This window comes from Lithobates pipiens, unplaced genomic scaffold, assembly GCF_037356315.1.
Source record: "Lithobates pipiens isolate NorthernLeopardFrog02 unplaced genomic scaffold, aLitPip1_a1.2 Scaffold_22, whole genome shotgun sequence".
Taxonomy (NCBI): domain Eukaryota; kingdom Metazoa; phylum Chordata; class Amphibia; order Anura; family Ranidae; genus Lithobates; species Lithobates pipiens.
This window is the reverse complement of record NW_027507784.1, coordinates 126,649,262-126,668,755: the sequence shown is the minus strand read 5'-3', so window position 1 is coordinate 126,668,755 and position 19,494 is coordinate 126,649,262. Positions and strand designations below refer to the sequence as shown.

The 19,494-nt window shown below is 41.7% G+C and overlaps 1 protein-coding gene across 1 annotated transcript in view; it reads left to right on the top strand.

The window, feature by feature from the left end:
* DRC11 (dynein regulatory complex subunit 11) overlaps positions 1-19,211 on the top strand; it is a 312,672-nt gene extending 293,461 nt beyond the window's left edge. Inside the window, exons 16-20 of the mRNA XM_077448238.1 lie at positions 1,665-1,864; positions 9,636-9,722; positions 10,264-10,441; positions 16,574-16,809; positions 18,929-19,211. Of these exons, the coding sequence (XP_077304364.1) occupies positions 1,665-1,864; positions 9,636-9,722; positions 10,264-10,441; positions 16,574-16,809; positions 18,929-19,048 (821 nt within the window). The 3' untranslated portion in view covers positions 19,049-19,211. The remainder of the gene's footprint in view (positions 1-1,664; positions 1,865-9,635; positions 9,723-10,263; positions 10,442-16,573; positions 16,810-18,928) is intronic.
* The last annotated feature ends 283 nt before the right edge of the window (positions 19,212-19,494 follow it).

Sequence of the window (19,494 nt, the reverse complement as noted above, 5' to 3'; positions counted from 1 at the left end):
TGAAGAATCAGAACAATGAATGCTGCTGGCAGGTGTTCAGTGATCAAAATGTATTGTAGCAAATTTTAAGGTCACAGCTGCTTACTGTACTCATTGTTTCTCTGTCTGGTGTAAAATGTCTAAGGAATATGATGGAGGATATTATCTTTTCTCATACATTGGGAGTTGCTGCGATATCTGTGTAGACATCTGCTAAAGGGATGCAACAAATTAAGAGAAGTGCACAAGATTTAAATCTACTACTTTTTATGCCTTGGCCTCTTGACTTACTTAAACTAAAAGTAACAGAAAAACACAAAAGTCAATTAAATCGTTTGGCTTCTTTTTTTTAAGTCTGGAAGGATTTTAACTCCTGTACAGACAGTAAGTTACTATGTGCAACACTGAATCGTCTTTCCTTCAGCATTAAATACTCTTTCTGGAGGACAGGAGCTACACATGGTGATCTAGTTGCACATTGACTGTTTGAATTATTCCTTCAACGGAAAACATTAGTGTAAGTATTTATGAAGCACATATGGATCATGTTGTACCCGCAGTGACCTAAACACTCATTTGCCAAAATTTCACTCTGTGGACATTTTTAAGTGGATGGACTAGCATTGTACACTGATATGGGTATGTTGTGAGTTTATCATACATCTCATTCAGTGGTCTTCAGTAGATGGCCTGGCTGTTACCTCTGAGTATCATGGTGTGAGTTTATCATACATCTCATTCAGTGGTCTTCAGTAGATGGCCTGGCCTTTACCTCTGAGTATCATGGTGTGAATTTATCATACATCTCATTCAGTGGTCTTCAGTAGATGGCCTGGCCTTTACCTCTGAGTATCATGGTGTGAGTTTATCATACAATCTAATTCAGTGGTCTTCAGTAGATGGTCTGGCCTTTACCTCTGAGTATCATGGTGTGAGTTTATCATACATCTCATTCAGTGGTCTTCAGTAGATGGCCTGGCCTTTACCTCTGACAGTAGCATGGTGTGAGTTTATTATACATCTCACTCTGTGGACAAGGTCTTCAGTGGATGGCCTGGCTCTCTATACTGACAATGGAAAAGTGTTAGCTATCATACTCAAGACAGGGCAGTTGCAAAGACAAGCAGTGATGCTGAAAGTAGTACCACATCTTCCCAGCCATTTCTGTTTTTGCAGGAATAAATCTGATTGGTAGCTCTGGAGAACGATCTTAGTGCGGACACTTTGGGATTGATATACTTAAGGCAAATAGACCATGCCCTTTGCAAGTGCAGTTGCACTCATTTTTCCCAGAGCGTAATAAATGTGGTAAGACTCTGCTGATTTCCATCATCCAATCATGTGCAAGCAAAAATGCAGCTTTTTTATTTTCCTTGCACCTGACTAGGTATTCTTTCCAGAGTGAAGCTTCATCCCATTTACATTTACTGAGCAAAATCTGTGCAACTGCCCTTGCAGAATACACAGTCTATTTGCCTATAGTAAATCCACCCCACCAAGTGGGTTCTATTATTAAATACATTTTGCTTGGCTTTAATGAGTATGGTTCTTACAGTACATTGATGATATGGAATGTCTCTTAGATAAGCACTTTTATAATTAGAGTTATATTTAAAATGTTTACATTTGACTGTTTTATTAATTATGTTTAAATGTTATGTCTGACACTGGTCTCTCTGTTACAGGTTGTGAATCAGTGCATGAGAAGGCACCATCAGTGAAAGCCCTTCTTCTTGCAGGGCCAGCGGGTGTTGGAAAAAAGATGCTGGTGAATGCCATCTGCAATGAGACGGGAGCAAACTTGTTTAATTTATCACCAGCCAATATAGCTGGAAAATACCCAGGCAAGAGTGGACTGCAGATGATGCTGCACATGGTGCTGAAGGTTAGTTTGCCAGTAGGAGACAGCTCTAGCTCTGCGAGGGGTTGATTTACTAAAGGCATATCGACTATGAGCTTTGCAAGTGCAGTTAAACTCATTTTTTCCCAGAGCTTAGTGAATGTGGTAAAGCTTAACTTTGTAAAAAAATATCCAATTAGGTGCAAGGAAAATAAAAAAACACAACATATGGTTTAATATTGTTTAACAATGCTGTTAAGGAATAAATCCACTTTTGTTGAGAAAAAAACACTCCCCTATGGGCGATCTATGTACATTGCAAGGATTTTAGAAAACGTTGTTACCGATTCCTACCTTTAATTATTCTGAAGAAATAGCTGTTTGCCTGTGTTCATTTGCAGAGTGAATAGTGGGAGTGGTTTTATAATTATCAATCAGCTGCTTGAACCCTGCAGGGCTCTAATGGGGAAAGTGACATGTTCTGCATTCCTTTAGATGTGATTTCTCTTTAGGAGTAGTTCACCAAAAATAAAATTTTTGTTGCAGGGTATGCCCAAAATCTGATTTGTATCTTAGTTCAGACTTCTGGGAAAATCAGTGAGCCAATCACACAAGCTGGAAATGACATTTAGCAGGGGCGTTCTGTACACCAACTGTGTACAGAACACCCCCAGGTAGCCATATTGCATTCCATTTTACAGAAAATTAAAATGGAAAGGTAATTTTTAATTACACTAATTTACAATATGACTTGTGTCACTAATTGTATATGCTATATTATTTTTATTAGCTAATTTTTTCCCACGGAAATGGAGTTACCCTTTAAATAAAATAAAGCACAATGATGAATACATGTGGAATTTCACCAGTAACTTTCCGTCAATCAGTTGCTATTTGTATATCACAATGTAGCGTAGATTGAAGATTTCCAGAATAAGAGTAATGCACCATTATTATCAAACATGTAACACCTGGAGAGCATTACTATACATTACACAATATATTTGTATATATGGATTCACATATGGATGATGCTGCAACGTCATTCAGTCATTTCAGGGGAGATTCCAGAGTATGAAGGGAATGTTTATTCAAAGGCTTATTTTGCCAAGTGTAACATTTTTGGATAATTAATTAGCTCAATGTAAACCCAGAACAGCTGTGTGCTTCATCATCAGCAAATACTTCTGTTGATTTATTATCTACCAGCATGTACCATGTTTCCAGAGCGAGGGGGTGCAGTGACATCACTGGGCTACGGGTGTCAGAGGAGAACCACATTTTCTGACATAAGCTTTGCAGGAAGACATGGAATGTAAACATGGAGAAAGTAGACAATGGCAATAAAGGAATGACAGACAGCGCAGAAGAATACTATCTTGTATTTGGTGATGATGCTGGATGCTGTAAATCATGTATCAGTGATAATAGCAGAATAAAACAAAAAAAATGTGCATTGATCTATTGATCTTGAAAATGTTAAAATTTGGTATGTTGAGTACCAAAGTGTTCCCGAGCTGTGCATTTACTGCTACCGAGGGGAAAAACTCTGCCCGCAAGTCTCCAGGTGCTTAAACTACATGGGTGGTGTTATACTCATTCAACTTTTATCTTTAGCCACTTGTTCCCAATCTGCCACACATTGATGTTAGCATGTTGCAATAACATGTCTACTAGGGAGAAGGTAAAAGTATATCTAAAGCCAAAACCTTTTATTTTTCGTTTTTAGACAGAGTAGGAAATGGTTAAAACCCCTGTATTTTTTCATTGTATTTGCAGAATTGTACCCAGTGGGGACATCTGAGATTCCTGCTCACTTTCTGCCCCCTTCCCTTCCTCCAGGACTACAAAAGGAAATGTTTGGAAATCTCTCCAAACTCTGTGGAACCTTTAGGAGGTTTTGCCTCACATTCTGTTATGACAACATATTGGATTTCCCATCACATTCTGTCCTAGTTACATAGTTAGTCTGGTTGAAAAAAGACACAAGTCCATCTTGTTCAACCAAAAAAAAAATCTTACAATCTATATGCACAATCTTATACCCACAGTTGATCCAGAGGAAGGCAAACAAACGAGCAAAGCATGATCCAATTTGCTGCAGCGGGGAAAAAAAATCCTTCCTGATCCCCCAAGAGGCAATTGGATATTCCCTGGATCAACTTGACCTATAAATGTTAGTACCCAGTTATATTATGTACAGAATCCAGGCCTTTTTAAAGCAATCTACTGAGCGGGCCACAACCAGCTCTTAAGGGAGTCTATTTCCACATTTTCCCAGCTCTTACTGTGAAGAAACCTTTCCATATTTGGATATTAAATCTCCTTTTCCATGTTGATTCATTTGCCACATAGTTGCCCAATTAAACAGTGCATTGAGGTTGGCTTGTAAGTTGGAGACATCTTGTAAAGATGTTATTCCACTGCATAGCTTGGTGTCATCTGCAAAGACAGAAATGGTACTTTTACAAATAAAGAGGGTGAAGCCCCGTACACACGAGAGGACTTATGTCCGACAGACTTCCGAAGGAGTTCCGTCGGAGTTCTGCCGGAGTTCCGACGGAGTTCCGACGGAGTTCTGACGGACTTTTCGGCTGAGCGGACTTGGCCACACACAATCACACTAAACTCCGACGGATTTGAACGTGATGACGTATGACTGGATTCGAATAAGGAAGTTCATAGCCAGTAGCCAATAGCTGCCCTAGCGTCGGTTTTAGTCCGTCGGAATAGCATACACACGAGCGAATTTTTCGAAGGGTCCGGCGGAGTTCCCTCGGAAAAATTTGAAGCATGTTCCATATTCTAAAGTCCTTCGGATTTTGGCGAGTCAAAAGTCCGTTGCAGCCCACACACGATCGAATAGTCTGACGGAATCAGTCCGTCGGACTTTGGATGTTGAAAAGTCCGCTCGTGTGTACGGGGCTTTAGTCTTCCCAACAGGAACACAGACAGTATCAAAAACCTTTATGGAGGTTCAACTCCTCCCCACTCTATCATTGATAAAAGAAAGCATTTTGACTTTACTGTAGGTATAGTTTAAATTGCTCCATAATATAAGTTTGAAATCTTTTATATAGTTTAGTTATTTAAAAGAAACAAAGAAACTTCACTCCCCCCTCTTTTTTTTTTACTCCTCCTAGACCCCTTTAATACGGACGGACCGTCTATCCGTTTTTCTTCCATCCGTCAATGGATGACAATGCATTCCTATGAATAAACGGATGACCATACGTTATCATCCGTTTCACCTTCGCTTCTGTTTTTATCTGTTTTTTTTTTAACATACAAAATGTCCAGCTCTGTCAAAACGGAAAATAACTGACGTTAACGGACAATGTCCATCAACGTCCGATCAGTCAATTCTTTTTGTTTATCTGTATGAGAGGAGCAATGCTTTCTGGGTTCTGGGTTCCTTAAAGGCACAGAAACTGCTGTAAACAGATCAAAACGGATGAAAAAACTGATGTAAACGTGTACATTTACGGATGAAAACGGATATTAATGGAACGGAGGACGGATGAAGCAACGAATAAGAACTGATACGCTTTTAACGTGGCTAAACTGATGGTGCCCATGTGAAAGGGGCCTTACCCATTATGCTGGGTTGTCCTAAATTCTCATATTCACCTGCAAATGGCCGATCTGCTGTCACAGTCCCCTATAATCATCATGGTCCTCCAAGAGCCACCTGCCCCTTCTGGTAGGTCAGCCTATCAGCTGCTGTGAGTCCTTGCTCTTAGGATATGTGATGTGGTATCCCAGGAGGGTACAAGAGCATAGAATAGAGTTGAAAAATTAAGAAAAAATAAAAGGGAAACAAAACAAAAAAAAGTGCTTTTAGTTCACAGGGGAGGGGGAATGAGTGCATAGGGGAATGTCTGTTTTAATGTTTCTTTCACACACAGAACCCCTTGGAGCATCCTCACTTGGATTCTAAAGGGCCATTCTGCTCAACAACCAAAATGGCATCACATAATCAAGCTGGTTGAGAGGTGCCATCCTAATGAGACCAAAACACAGTATATAAGACCCTCCCCACTAAATGACGTTGGCAGCAGTCAGGGAAATACCTGTCCTGGTGTGTAGCTCTTTAGGCTTTGCTGTATCTCACTATCATATACACTTGTACCCATGTTTGTAGAGACTTGATTATGGATTAGATGTGCTGTGTACTAACCAAGAATGTGAACACTTCCAATGGTTGTATAAAGGCACGTGGGAGCATGCCACTGCAAAACCAGTAGACTGCCATTCAAGACACAAGGCAAATGTAAATCAGCATACAGACATTAGATGGTGAGCAGTCATGCATCAGGCCATTGAACAATCTTTATACTGACAGAGCCCAGTACAAAAATGAGCATTCACAAGGTGTAAATGTAGGTGCGGGTGTACAATAAAAAAGAACAGAAAAGATGGTGCAAAACCTTGTGCAGTGCCTTTTAAAAGGATTTACTAAATAAAAAATGAAAAAAAAACAGCCAAAAATATACTCACAAAAGGCAACAAAAGGTACAGAAACCTCACAATGGCAAAGGAAAACAGAACGTGAGTGGTTCGTGTAGCTTGGACTTCATTCACTCACAGACAAGACAAGCTGACACATTTCAAGGGTGAGACCCTCTTTCTCAGAGCTTCAAGAAAGAGGGTCTGGCCCTCGAGATGCATCAGCTTGTCTCACTGTTAGGGAGAGAGGTTCAGACCAAACAGAGCACTCGCACCCTGCTTTCCTCTCTGCATCCTATGTTGCCCTTTGCCTATTGTAAGTAAGTTTTGAGCTATTTTATTTATGTTTAATAAATCTTTTTAAAGGTACCGGTAATGCACAAAATGTGACCCGTTGCGTGGGCTACAGCTGTATGTGAATTTAAAAATGTATTAAAATTTGTTTTTCAAAGAAAAAAGGTAATGCACAAAATTTTGCATCCCCTTTTTTTATTTTTCATTGTTCACTATAGAGATGCCCCCAGTCTGACGAGGGCTGCGTACCTGAGGCGAATCAGTGATTGAAGTGGATTACTAATGTTACTTTATGACTACAGCGGAAGACTTCCACTATGACACCTAAGCACTGATGCATTTATTCTTTAGTTGTAGGTACTTGTGTCTATTAAGAGCTGACGGGAACCATTTAAAATACGTTCCCTTGCCAACTTCTTGCAGGATAAAAACAGCAGTGATTGACCAGGCAGAACCAATTAGATATGCTTCTAGGGAAGCCTGGCCAATACAGATTTTCTGCTTCCCCCATTCTAAAGCCCCATACACACGGTCGGACTTGTACAAACTTTTCCGTGGACTTTTGTACAAAGTGTGTTGTCCACAAGTTTGTATTGCATACACACGGTCGGACTTTTTGACAACAAACACGAACGTAATGACGTCACAACGTACTGACGCCGCTTCAAAAGAGGACGTTCAATGACTCCAGCGCCACCTTTGGTCAACTTCTGTATTGTAGTCTGATCGTTTGCAATGGTTCTGAGCATGCGTGTTTGTACCTTGTACAAAAGTCCGATGCTTTTGCATACACACGGTCGGACTTTGCTCCATCGGACTTCTGTTGTCAAAAAGTTTGTCCGTTCGCAGAGCCAACAAAAGTCCGATGAAAACAGAAAAAGTTTGTCCGATGGAGCGTACACACAGTCGGATGTTGCTCCAAAACAGCTAATTTGCATGTTTGTTGTCAAAAAGTCCGACCGTGTGTACGGGCCTTTACTGTAAATTGCTGGGCAGGGATGTTCTTGGGTCCTTTGGTGACTGATCTCTCAGTTTAGATCCTGCCATGGCATTGCCCGGCATGAGAAACTGTTTTCATTCTATGCTCTATACCAGATATATGCAATTAGCGGACCTCCAGCAAGTCCTATCATGCCTCTGCCTCTGGATGTCATGCTTGTGGCTGTCAAAGTCTTGCTATGCTTCATGGAACTTGTAGTTTTGTAACAGCTGGAGGTCCGCTAATTGCATATCCCTGCTCTATACTATGCTAGAGATTCTCCTCAAGTGGAAGCAACCCACCCCTTCTACACATCATATGTGGGTGGCCACCATTACCTCTGTCCTACGATTGTATAAACTGACATACGAGAGTAGAAAATGTCCCATAAAATGTACGCAAATGGTCCGGAGCCCTAGGGTTCACTGGGAAGTCCTAGGCGATACTACTGTGTCCTACATTATACCTTTGGCAATGCTTGAAATGCTGACTCTATAACATGCTTCTTCTCCCGCCTCCCACCTTACCCCAGGGTAGCATGTTTGATGCGACTGTCATACTTCTCAATTTGGTTATGAATGTACTGTACTTGGGACACTTAAACTGAGTTCCGCCTAATTATTATTTTTTTTAAATCAGCAGTTACAAATACTGCAGCTGCTGACTTTTAAAATAAGGGCACTTACCTGTCCAGGGCGCCCGCGATGTCGGCACCCAAAGCCAACCCGTCCCTCGGCTCTTCGGTGGAGGCGCCGCCATCATCGTTAAAGTGGAAGTAAACCCTTCTATCGTTTTCAGTCAAGGAAGCCACCATCTTGGCCTCTAATGAGTCTTCAACTGCCATAATGCTGCACATGTGATCAGTTATGAAACCAGCCATTGGATGGTTTGAAAGTTTGGTTGAGAGCACAACCAATGTGAAAGTTAGCATTTCCGGCATGCCGGGAATGTAAGTGTTTTTTTAAACTGGGTTTACTCCCGCTTTAAGGGAATCAGGAAGTGAAGCCTTGCGCTGCACAATCTTACTGGTCCCTGCAGTCTTCTGGGACCTGTGTGTCTCCCAGAAGACAGCTGGGGGGGGGGGGGGGGGGGGCGGAGAAGGCGCCGGAAGTGGCGTAGATACCTGCTGGTGACTCGGCTATCAATATTAGACAGGTATCTGCTCCTCCCTCCCCTCTAAAAGGTGCCAAATGTGACACTGTGGGGGGGGGGGGGGATTCCAAAAAGCGGAAGTTCCATTTTTGGGTGGAACTCCGCTTTAATACCAGCTATACTCGATCTGTTGCTTCTGATTTTTGTGACCTTATGCATATATCTAATGTCCATGTACTGTGTCATTGTTAATTTTTAATACTCTTAAATAAAAACCTATTCACTGTAAAAAAACAAAAACAAAAAAATTGCTGGGCAGAGTAAACTTTCTGTAGGCAATTTAACATTTAGGAAGAGTCAGAAGTAAAATTTGGGACATGCTTGGCCCCTATCTTTAGTTAAAAAAATGTAAATATCTTTAACAGATGAAATCATAAACATGGAATTAGTCTTTAAAATAATTCTAGGAAGGAACCAAGAATTCAGTTTTATATTAACATATGTCTTTTTGTATTGAATATCTCTGTGTACCACATACAATATAGCATTATAAACAGCGTGATATTGGGGTTGCTCTGGAATGCAGTTCATTCCCATTGTGAAGTGCTGGAGATGAAACACATGTACTTCACTATAGCAATGATGGAAGAACATCATCTAGTGGTGATTTTAATACATAGCATGCTGGGAAGCTCAACATGCATTGATGTATGATGTGTGTTTATTTACATAGTACCACAATATACACTACACTTTCCTGTGTATAACAAAGAATTCACAGCAGCTAACATTATAACACAGTAAGAATAACACTCAATACAGGAGAAAGACTACAGTATGTACAATCAGAATATACTGTTTACACTTTTTTTTTTTTTTTTTTTTGGCTGTGTATTTATAAGAATTAACGAAAACCAGAAAGAGGGAATTTTCTTTATATTTTGCTCATAACAACCTGCCGTATGTGGAATATCATATTAATAATGGGTTTCCTAACTACAGGTGGCCCGTCAGCTGCAGCCATCAGTCATATGGATTGATGATGCTGAGAAGACTTTTTACAAGAAAGTTCCTAAGACAGAAAAGCAGGTAATTGCATTCCTACATATATGTCATCCAATAAAGTAGTGTCCATTCCACCATCCAGGTCTATGGCTAGTCTATAACTGAATACCTGGAGTAGTGTACAATTTTCCATGCAGGATGCACAGTGTTAAATATGTCACCTTTAATATTGCTATGGTTTGTGATTTGCTGCTTGATTGGTTGGTGGTTTTGGGATCCAGTCAGTTTCTGCTTTTGCTTTTACCCGTCACACTGCATTCTTCAAACGCTAATTCAGAATTCGTTTTCAGCAAATAAATTAGCCAAAATCAGTTGATTTTCCTTTGTATTTATTTTTGTGAAGTAGATTTATAGCAATGACATGTTAGTTCTGCTTCATTGACTTGCTGCCCCCTGGTGGTTTAACATTCATATTATAATATAACCACAGTATTGTAAAGACTTGGAAAATTCAAGGGAGGTTAATGGAGTGTCTTTCAGTTCTATCTAAGGAAACGATTGAACCCACAATTCAAACTTTACATAAATGTCTTAACCCCACCGTTCTTTGTATTTGTTGTTACAGTTAGATCCCAAACGATTGAAAAAGGACCTTCCAAAATTTCTGAAATCTATAAAAGAAGAGGATCGGATTGTAGTTGTGGGTACTAGTCAGAGGCCATTTGATGCTGAAGTGAAACCTTTCTGTAAAATATATAAGAAGATTGTATTGGTACCTAGGCCTGATTATGCCGCACGTCTGGGTGAGAAGTTGAATTCGTTAATTTTTCTCTTTTTTACTTTATGGCTCAGTAAGAATGGATTTTTAAAATCCAGAATAAATATGTTGGTTCCTCCTTTATGGCTGTTATATGCAAATTAATATCCAGCCAAATAGAGAGTTGAATTACCTATGTCAATATTTTATTTGCAAAAAATCTGTGAATCTGATCAGGCAGTTTTGTAATTCACACAACCCTGATACACAATATATGCACTACTTTATATCTTGTCCATTGAGGGACACAATAAATCTTTCATATTCTGATTATGTTGCCACCCACATGAGGACTGGATCCTGGCAAACAAAAATACTGTAGGCTAACCCATGATAACCCCATTGTACTACCGGTATCCCTCGGTTTTATGCTAGTGCCCTAGGGGAATGGATGTCTCCTCTTAAGTAGTGCTGTGTGGAAAACTAACCTATTTTTGCCGTCACCGTTTTTCTTCTTAAATCAAGACTCTTCTTTACATCACTGCTATAGATTGTCTCTCCCATTACAGCTATCTGATGTGTCTGCCCTCAGCTTGGCATTTGGAGTGCCATGCCTGGACCCCACTGCACTGGACAGTGTGAGAATAGCCTTGAGATAGAAGTGACCGTCAGGCACTAGGTTGCATGTAGGGCACTTTCCAGGTTCTGTTCTGGTAAAGGTTAGCTGTGGAGTGCTTTTCAGGTCCAGAGACATTTGCATTGGCTCAGTATTTGCCCTGTCAGTAGTTGGGTCAAGCTCCGGAAGTGCTGAATGGAGTGTGGTACGTGCTCTCTGTGCTTTCTTTAATTGCCATACAGCATCGAGGAAGCACCTTCTGCTTGCAGAAAGCCCATAGAACTTCTCTCTGTTCCTGGTGCCCACCTACAGTGTCTTCAGTCACCTCCAGCCATCCAACCCTCACCTGCTGCCAGCTGTCTGGGTTTCTGTTTCAATATGTTTATTGGAAATTTAAGTAAATAAGAAATAGAATCTGCTTCTTGGGCGCCCTCGCAGGGGCTGTATAATCAAAAAGCTGTCTGGGTTTCATGAGTACTTGAACCCTTGCCTCTCACCAGCCTTACCTTGCCTTACCAACCCATGATCACAACATGTCTGACTTTAGACACAGGGGCGATGGTCCAGCTGTAACAGATGCCCTCAGCTCACACTCTGCTAATAACCTAGAGGCTGCTTGCAGCACACCTCCAGAGGGTATAGACCTCTGCAGCCTGGAATCCTTTTGCCCTTTGCTCCTAGATGCTATCCTGTCATCAGATTCCTCTTTACCTCTGTGAGATGTGACAGGTTCCTATGCACTTTATGCTGAGGTTTTTACCACAGTCATGCAAGACTTTATGGTTCAAATCACTTATTTGCTTACTGTGACCGAAAAGGCCACAGGCACACTTCTGCACTTTCTCCTGCACTTTCTCCCTCAGATTCTATATCTGATTTGCCCACGACCTGAGCCATGCGCCGCTGAGACTGCTCCTCAGTTGCTCTAATTTTTGTCTAATATGTTTTTCCCTGAGGATGCACACCACTCAGTAACTTAAAAATCAGCCTCTTGTTTCCATTAGTGCTGTTTCCAGTCTTGGGTCCTTTAGAGCCCCCAAAATTGCAACGACTTTTACAATGCCCTTTGCACCCACTGGATATTAAAAACACCCTTCCCCTAAGCATCCCCCAAGGCAGTAACATGCCTTAACAAAGCAACTGTGGAAAATGCACCTTTCTGTAAGAACCCAAGGAATTGTTTCAGTTGAAAGTCCTCTTAAGAAATATGTTATTTCTGACAATCCCTATTTTTCACCACACCTTGGCTGTGACTTTATTGTCCCAAACCATGGATGACTGGTCAAAATCCCTTAAAATGCTGTGGTTGATCCCTTGATTTTAAAATGCACAGGGCATATGGCTGTAGCTTTAAACTTGTCTCCTGTCAGTACACATGTGAACCCATGTGACACTTTGATTAAAGTGCTAGATTCTGTCATCCACATTCAAGAAGCATCTATTTTTTGTCCCTTCCCCTGACCTAACAGATCTCATCCCCTCCTTAACAGATGCATACTTACTGAGATCTAATGCCCATGGCCTCCTGTGTTTGTTGACATCCAGCACCACAAGTCTACCCTCTCCTAGCCATGCATGCGCAGTAGTGCCTCCTAGAGGCTAGCCTCCCTGTGTCTCCCAGCTGGGAACTTGTTCTTTAAGAATTGTCAATTCTTTTCTCCACTTTTCCTGTCCTCCACCTCAAGAAATGCCTCTCCACACCCCCCCCCCCCCCCCCCAAGCTTGGCCCCTAGTCCACCTCCAAGGTCTAGGGCTCAGAGTCTGCCAAATCTTCACCATGAAGGTATGCTTCCACTTTCCAGAAGAGGAGGATGTTTGTTAACCTTTGATGACACTTGGACAACTTACATCTCAGTTACATTTGTGCAGGAGGTGGTATCCCAGGGTTATAAACTGAAGTTTTGTTCCTTGCCCCCTCCTTGATTTCTCATCCCAACCTTCCTGTGTCAGCGCACAGATCAGCAGATCTCCATTGACCCTGGGTCTTTTGGACCAAGGTGTAATTTCCCAATTTATTTGACAGAGCAGTTTCAAAGATTTTACTCCAAACTGTTTACCTGTTTATTTTTCCCAAACCCAAAGGGAGCATCTGCCCCATATTGGACCCCAAAGATTTGACTGTTTTTTAACATCAGGGATACATACCTATGTCAATATTTTTCCAGAGCATCAGCATTTCCTACATTTTTACTGTGGTGCTCTACACTACAAGTTTGTAACCATGCCTTTTGGCTTCTCATCCACATCTCGGGTGTTCACCAAGGTGCTATCCCCAGCATTAGCCCCACTTCTCTCACACAGCATTGTGGGATACTTAGATGACCTCCTATTGAGTAAAAAATTGATATGGACTCTCAGACAATGTGGCTTTAACTGTCTAGACATTACAGCTGCTTTGGTGGATCTTGAAGCTTCCGACATCAGTGCTGCAACCAACTCATCATTTGGAGTATCGGGGTCTAAAACTGGCCAAATATCAGGACAGAACATTTATTCCACAGAAGAAATTTCAGACACTCTGGTCTCAGATTTGAGCTCTCCAATTCAGGGATCATCCAAATCTCTATTTTTGCATGAGAGTCATGGGCCTGATGGTTGCTTCCGTTGCGGAGGTGCCATTTGTACAGTTTAATTCCAGACCTCTACAATGCAAAATTCTGTCATTGTGGAATAAGTAATTCCAGCCCCTGTACAGACTGATTCATTTGGCACTGAGGATCAGGTTGTTCCTGACCTGGGAGCTTAGGCATCTGGCTTTGGAATCAGAAATGTCCTTCCTTCCCATTTTCTCAAAGATCCCCACAAAATATGCCAGCCTGTTGGGCTGTGAAGGAGTCCTGGGCACTCTGTCAGTGCAGTGGACTTGTTCATTGTCTGCGTTTTGTCTCCCAAAAAACATCCTGAAATTATGGGCGATTTGTTTGTCAATGCAGTGTTGGCACCATCATGCTTGAAGGACATCTAATCTGGATTCAGTCAGATAACACTGCCGCGTTGGCGTACATTAGCTCTCTGAGGGAAACCAGAAGTCCCACTGTGACAGAATTAGATTGGATCATGTCCCAGGCAGAGCTTCACATTCCTGATATTTCTGATGTGTAAAACTCAGGTATTGACAATTGGCAGGCAGGCTTTCTCAGCCAACATTGCCTGGACCTGTGTTACAGGTGGGAGAGTCTGGATGTGGGCCTCCTGGGCCCGAGGTTCTAAAACAAATTGGACAGGTTTGTCTCTAGGTTCAGAGATCCTCTATCGGCAGTGGATTCTCTGGTAGCTCTGTGGCATCAGTACACCCTAAAATATGCATTTTCTCTCCAAAATCTTCTCCCTCTTCTGCTTCTAAGGATCAAAATGGAGAGAATTCCATTGATGCTTATTGCTCCAGACTGACCCAGAAAGATGTGGTCTGTCGAGACTTCCTACGTTCCTCCATAGACAAGAAAAAAATGGGATTTTTGTACTCACTGTAGAATCCTTCTTGAAGTCCATTCAGACACAGGTCCCACCCCCCTGTGTTTCCGATTATGGTCTCTGTACTTCATTGCAGCAAAGGAAGAGGAATGATAGAAGGAAAGGTTATCCTGGGCTGGTCTATAGTTTTGTTGGTTGCCAGTGTCCAGTACTTGTGTCTCGCGGTGAACTGCAAGAAAAGTATTTTTATGTTGATTACAAAAATACTATTTAGATAATGTAGATGAACTCCTTTAGCCTGGTTATTTGATTACAAGCCCCCTGCAGTATGTTGTACCTAATACATGTAAGGACAACAGCACTATACAGTACCATATAGCCTGATCAACTTATAATGTTGACAAACCCACTCTCAGCCTGACAATTGCTGTGGGGGTACTCTGATAAGTTATTACATAGCAGATGTTTATCTTTTTTGTAATATGTAACTGGATAAAATTGACTTTATGTTTAGTACTTTTCATAAATTATGATGTAGGTGTTAGGATTAGTGTGATATTGTTTTCTGTTCTCCTGCTTAACAGAAGAATTGCTAAGGAAATTTACTTAGCTCTCTGCTTAACAGAGAGGTGTAATTAATTAGTGTAACCTGGTTAGTGTGCTCAGCTGCTGGTTGGGTCTGCCTCTGGCCTCCTCTGTATCCAAGCAACCTAGGAAGCTTATAGATGAATAGGTGGATGCTATGTAGAACACAGCATGAATATTAATACCACTCTAGCCAATCCCAGGGAGGGTGGCCCTGAAGGATGCTGGGAGAGGGTATTTTTTTTTCTTTGGATGCAATGAGCATTAGGTCTTTCCTGAAGAGGAGAGTTCCAGTCTGGGAGGGGGCACACTGCCTCTCCCAGGCACCTGCTGCCATATTGGCGACCTGAGGGCCTGAAGTTAGAAAGAGTGACCCTGGTTCCACAGAGCTAGCTGAAGGGGCTGTCTATTGAAGAGATGGTCTGGCATCACAGGTATAGAGTGTCGCTTAAAAATTGGAAGGAGGCTACCAGCTGTCCCTGGACATTTTGTGAGTACAAACAACATAAAGGAGCTATAGACTTGTGCTCTTAAAGTGGTTGTATAGTCAATTTTTTTACTTTTATTTCTATAATAAGGCTTACCTGTAGGTAAAAAAAATATCGTACAGGTTTAGGAGATATTCCCCTCGCAATGCGCCGCTGACTGCAGCGGCGCATGTGCACAGGAGATTCTCGGCTGAAAGTCCGGCAGACGCCGGACCCTGCCGGAAAGAAATCTCCCGTGCACATGCGCGGGAGTGACAATATCGCGGCTCCAGTCACTCACAGCGCCGGAGCCGCGATACCCGGAAGAAACACAGAGGGAACATGTCTGCTCCCTCGCCGTGGATCGGGCCAGATGTCGGGGCCCCGTTCTAAGGTAAGTATTTCATAATGAGCTAGTATGCGGTGCATACTAGCTCATTATGCCTTTTCCTTTGCAGGTCAGGAAGAAAAAAAAAACTTCAGCGGGTTTACTACCGCTTTAACTCCTTCTAGTGTGCTATATAGTCAGCTAAAGGGTTGAGACAAGAGAACAAAGAACTTCGCTCAGTCCTGAAACTGTTTTTTTGCTACTGCCAAGGACAAGTCTGCTTTCGGCTTTCAGCAAGGGACTTCACCAGAGCTTAACCAAGAGACCAGTTAGATGTCCTCTGATGTGAATAGTTCTATTTCTTGGAGTATCCCTCTAAATCCCCTTCCCTATAGTTCCCTATGTCACTTTTTTAATAATATACCCCTAAATGTAGGTTTTGTGACAGTTGATGGTGTAATGTAAGTGTAATGTAAGTGTCAAAATAATGACTAAAAAAAAAATCCACCAAAAAACAACCAGTAATATGTAAAACACTTGAGCACTGATCTGCATATCGTTTGCTATATGCCAGAAAAATAAATGTTTCTACTAGCTCTAGTTTTATGAAGACTTTCACTTCTGTATTATAAGGGAGCTATCCATCAGGACCTGTGCTTGCTAGGGCAATCTGAGCCTTTGTGCTCCTTTCTGGTCCTAGGAACTTAGACATGTTATTTTTAATTGTGACAGCTTTTTCCTAATTCTGTATCTGTGATGTTTTTCTTCCAGTGTTATGGAAGCAGTTGATCTCTCTACGAGTAGACAGTGCAATGTCTCTAAACTTCAGTGCCCTAGCAAAGATCACAGATGGATTCACCCCTGGCCACATGGTACAGGCAGTAGATACAGTGCTTAATGAGAGAAGGATAAGGCAGCTTTCTCACAAGTCTTTGGCAGCATCAGAGTTTATGGGTTCCTTATCTCGACAAGAGCCAGTGTACAAGGAAGAGGAGGAAGCTTTCAAGGTGCGGATCATGGAATGCCTGTGTGGTGACTATTCTGAACATGACTTCTATGATAATTCCTTAGAATTACAGGATCAGATAAGAAAGACAGACATTGTTATCAAAATTGCAAAAAATTAAGTGACTTTTGTTGCTCATAGCAACCAATCAGGTTCCAGTTGTCACTTTTCTAATGCAGATTACAGTTGTCATGGACAACCGCATTTCTCCACCTTTTTCCATGAGTGTGCTTCTGTGTGTTTTGCACCTTTTACTTTATCAGTGATCCTCATCCACTTGTACCCAACAGTACACAGGGTATACAGTATATTTACAGTTAACAATATGTGATACCACTGTCCATTTGGTTAAAGCAGTAAAGCAGTTGTAGTGTTCACATTAAAGTGGACCTTCAGTCACTTTTTCATCTTTCCATCTGTTAAATCTTCTGCCCTTGTTGTTTTAACTTTGGATAGTAAAACATTTTTTTTCTGCCAGTAAATACCTTATACAGCCCACTTCCTGTTTCTTGTCTGGAAAAAAAGCCTAGGCTTATGACATCATGCACAGCTCTCTAACTCTTGTGAGAGTTTGCCAGCAAGGGGCCAATGAGAGCAGCAGGGCTGCAGACCTAGAGGTGTGCCTCTGTGTGTCTGTGTAAATCCAGGAAGTGAACAGGCAGCAGCTTCAGCTGCCCACAGTTAAAATGCTTGCAGCTAGACTCAATGGAGAGAGATTTCTGCAGCATATTTGGCAAGTACAGAATCACAGTATATATAAAATAATATGCAAAGTGGTTGGAGTGAAGCTTCAGGCCGCATACACACGCGGGGACTGTTCGCTCAACTTTGTCCGCTGAACAGTGTTTCGGCGGACAGTCCGCTCGTGTGTGGGCTTTCAGCGGACAGTCTGCTGAACAAAGTTTTTCGGAAATTCCGAAAAACTGTCCGCTGAAACTTTGTTTCAGCGAACAGTCCCCTCGTGTGTAGGCTTGTTCGTCAAACTAAGTTCCGCGCATGCTCAGAAAGGATTTACACGCCGAAGTTTGCATTGCAGTGTATAGGACGTCGTTTTCTAGTCCCGTCGTACGTGCCGTTCACGTCATCGCGCACGGTTTCAGCGGACTGTTCGTTCGTCGTGTGTGGGCAAGTCCGTCCATGCTAATTTTGAGCGGACTGTCCGCTGAAACTGTTTGACGGACAAAGTTGAGCGAACAGTCCCCGCGTGTGTACGCGGCCTCACAATGGCAAATATGTTTTTATTAGAAATTGTGTGAGCAGACTGCAGTTCCTCTTTAAGTGACCCTAGCTAGCTCCGTATTTGCAGGCAATGGGAACATTACCAGTGACAGAGCTTGTAGAGGTAAACCACAAAATGGCAACAAGACCCTCTAAACTTTTCATCCAAAGTAACATGTAGATTTTCTGCTAGACTGAATGCTGATTTTCTGTTGTGAAAAAAGGAGCAAACCTTTCTGTATGAGTTTACTGCATCAACGCGCTTTGTATTGCTCAGTACAGCTGCCCTGAATATGATTGATCCTATTTTCTGTTACTGTACCCTTAAGGAGAACTGATGTAATGTCCTGATAACGAGTGTACAAAGGGTAGTAATTTTCCTTTAGGGGCCAGTATTAGCCAATCTCATAAGGTAGAATAAAATCACAGGTAGAATAAGAACCCTGGTTTTGTTATATGTTATCAGGTTTTAAAAAGGTTCTTTGCTGACTGGCAGAAGGGCCATTTGTTTTGTACTCTGCATCCATGGCCACATTGGGTAAAAAACTGGGTGAGACCCAGTGGTGTGAGACTCCAATGAGGTTGGGCATATCTCTTCCTGCCCACTGACATTGTGTGAGACCTGCTCATCTATGACTATTATTAAAATGACAAGTGGGTAAGGTATTAAGATGGTTAAAAGCCCTTTAAATTTACACCCCTGATTATACTTCTCTAATCATCATGTACATTAGAGGTAGGAAAACAGTGTATTGATTAATTTTCCATAGTAGTCTACTAAACATAATGTGTGTTGATAATGTGACAGGCTGTGCAGACTGATTATTACATTTCCTGTTTCCCTACTATGGCTTATCTGAAGGTCCAGTGCAGCATTTTCTAATGGCCTTTCTCTGTTACAGAGCTGGTACTCCAAGACTCCCCTTGGGAAGAAGAAAAGCAAAGCAATACCTGGTGCAGAGGAAGACACTGGTAAAGGAAAGGGGAAAAAGAAAAGTACAAAGAAAGGAAAAAAGAAGTAGGATTGTTGATGGACTATTTCTGAAGGAACCTAATATCAGTTCACATTTGTCTATTTATGATGATTACCACACTGTGAAGCCATAATGAGCTTCTCTAACACTTTTTATGTATTGAATTTTGTATATGTCTCACTCAAAATCTAATAAAAACATATCAGAGTGATGGGATGCCTTCATCTGTCCAAAAATGCCTCAATAAAGGAGTCCTGCTCCAACGATGGTAAAAGGGTATACAAGAGTACAGCTGAATACATTTTATCTATGTGAAGCTATATCGTAGAGAAGGAGCTTAGATTATATTTATTTTTTGTTTTATCTGTCCTTCAATGACTGAGTAGCAATTTCTAATTTCTGCCATTTGTGTCTTGGGGTCTTGGGTAATTCATACAAGCAGGGCCGGTATGCCCTTGGCGGTACAATTTGCTGGAGGGAGGAGGGCACAGGTA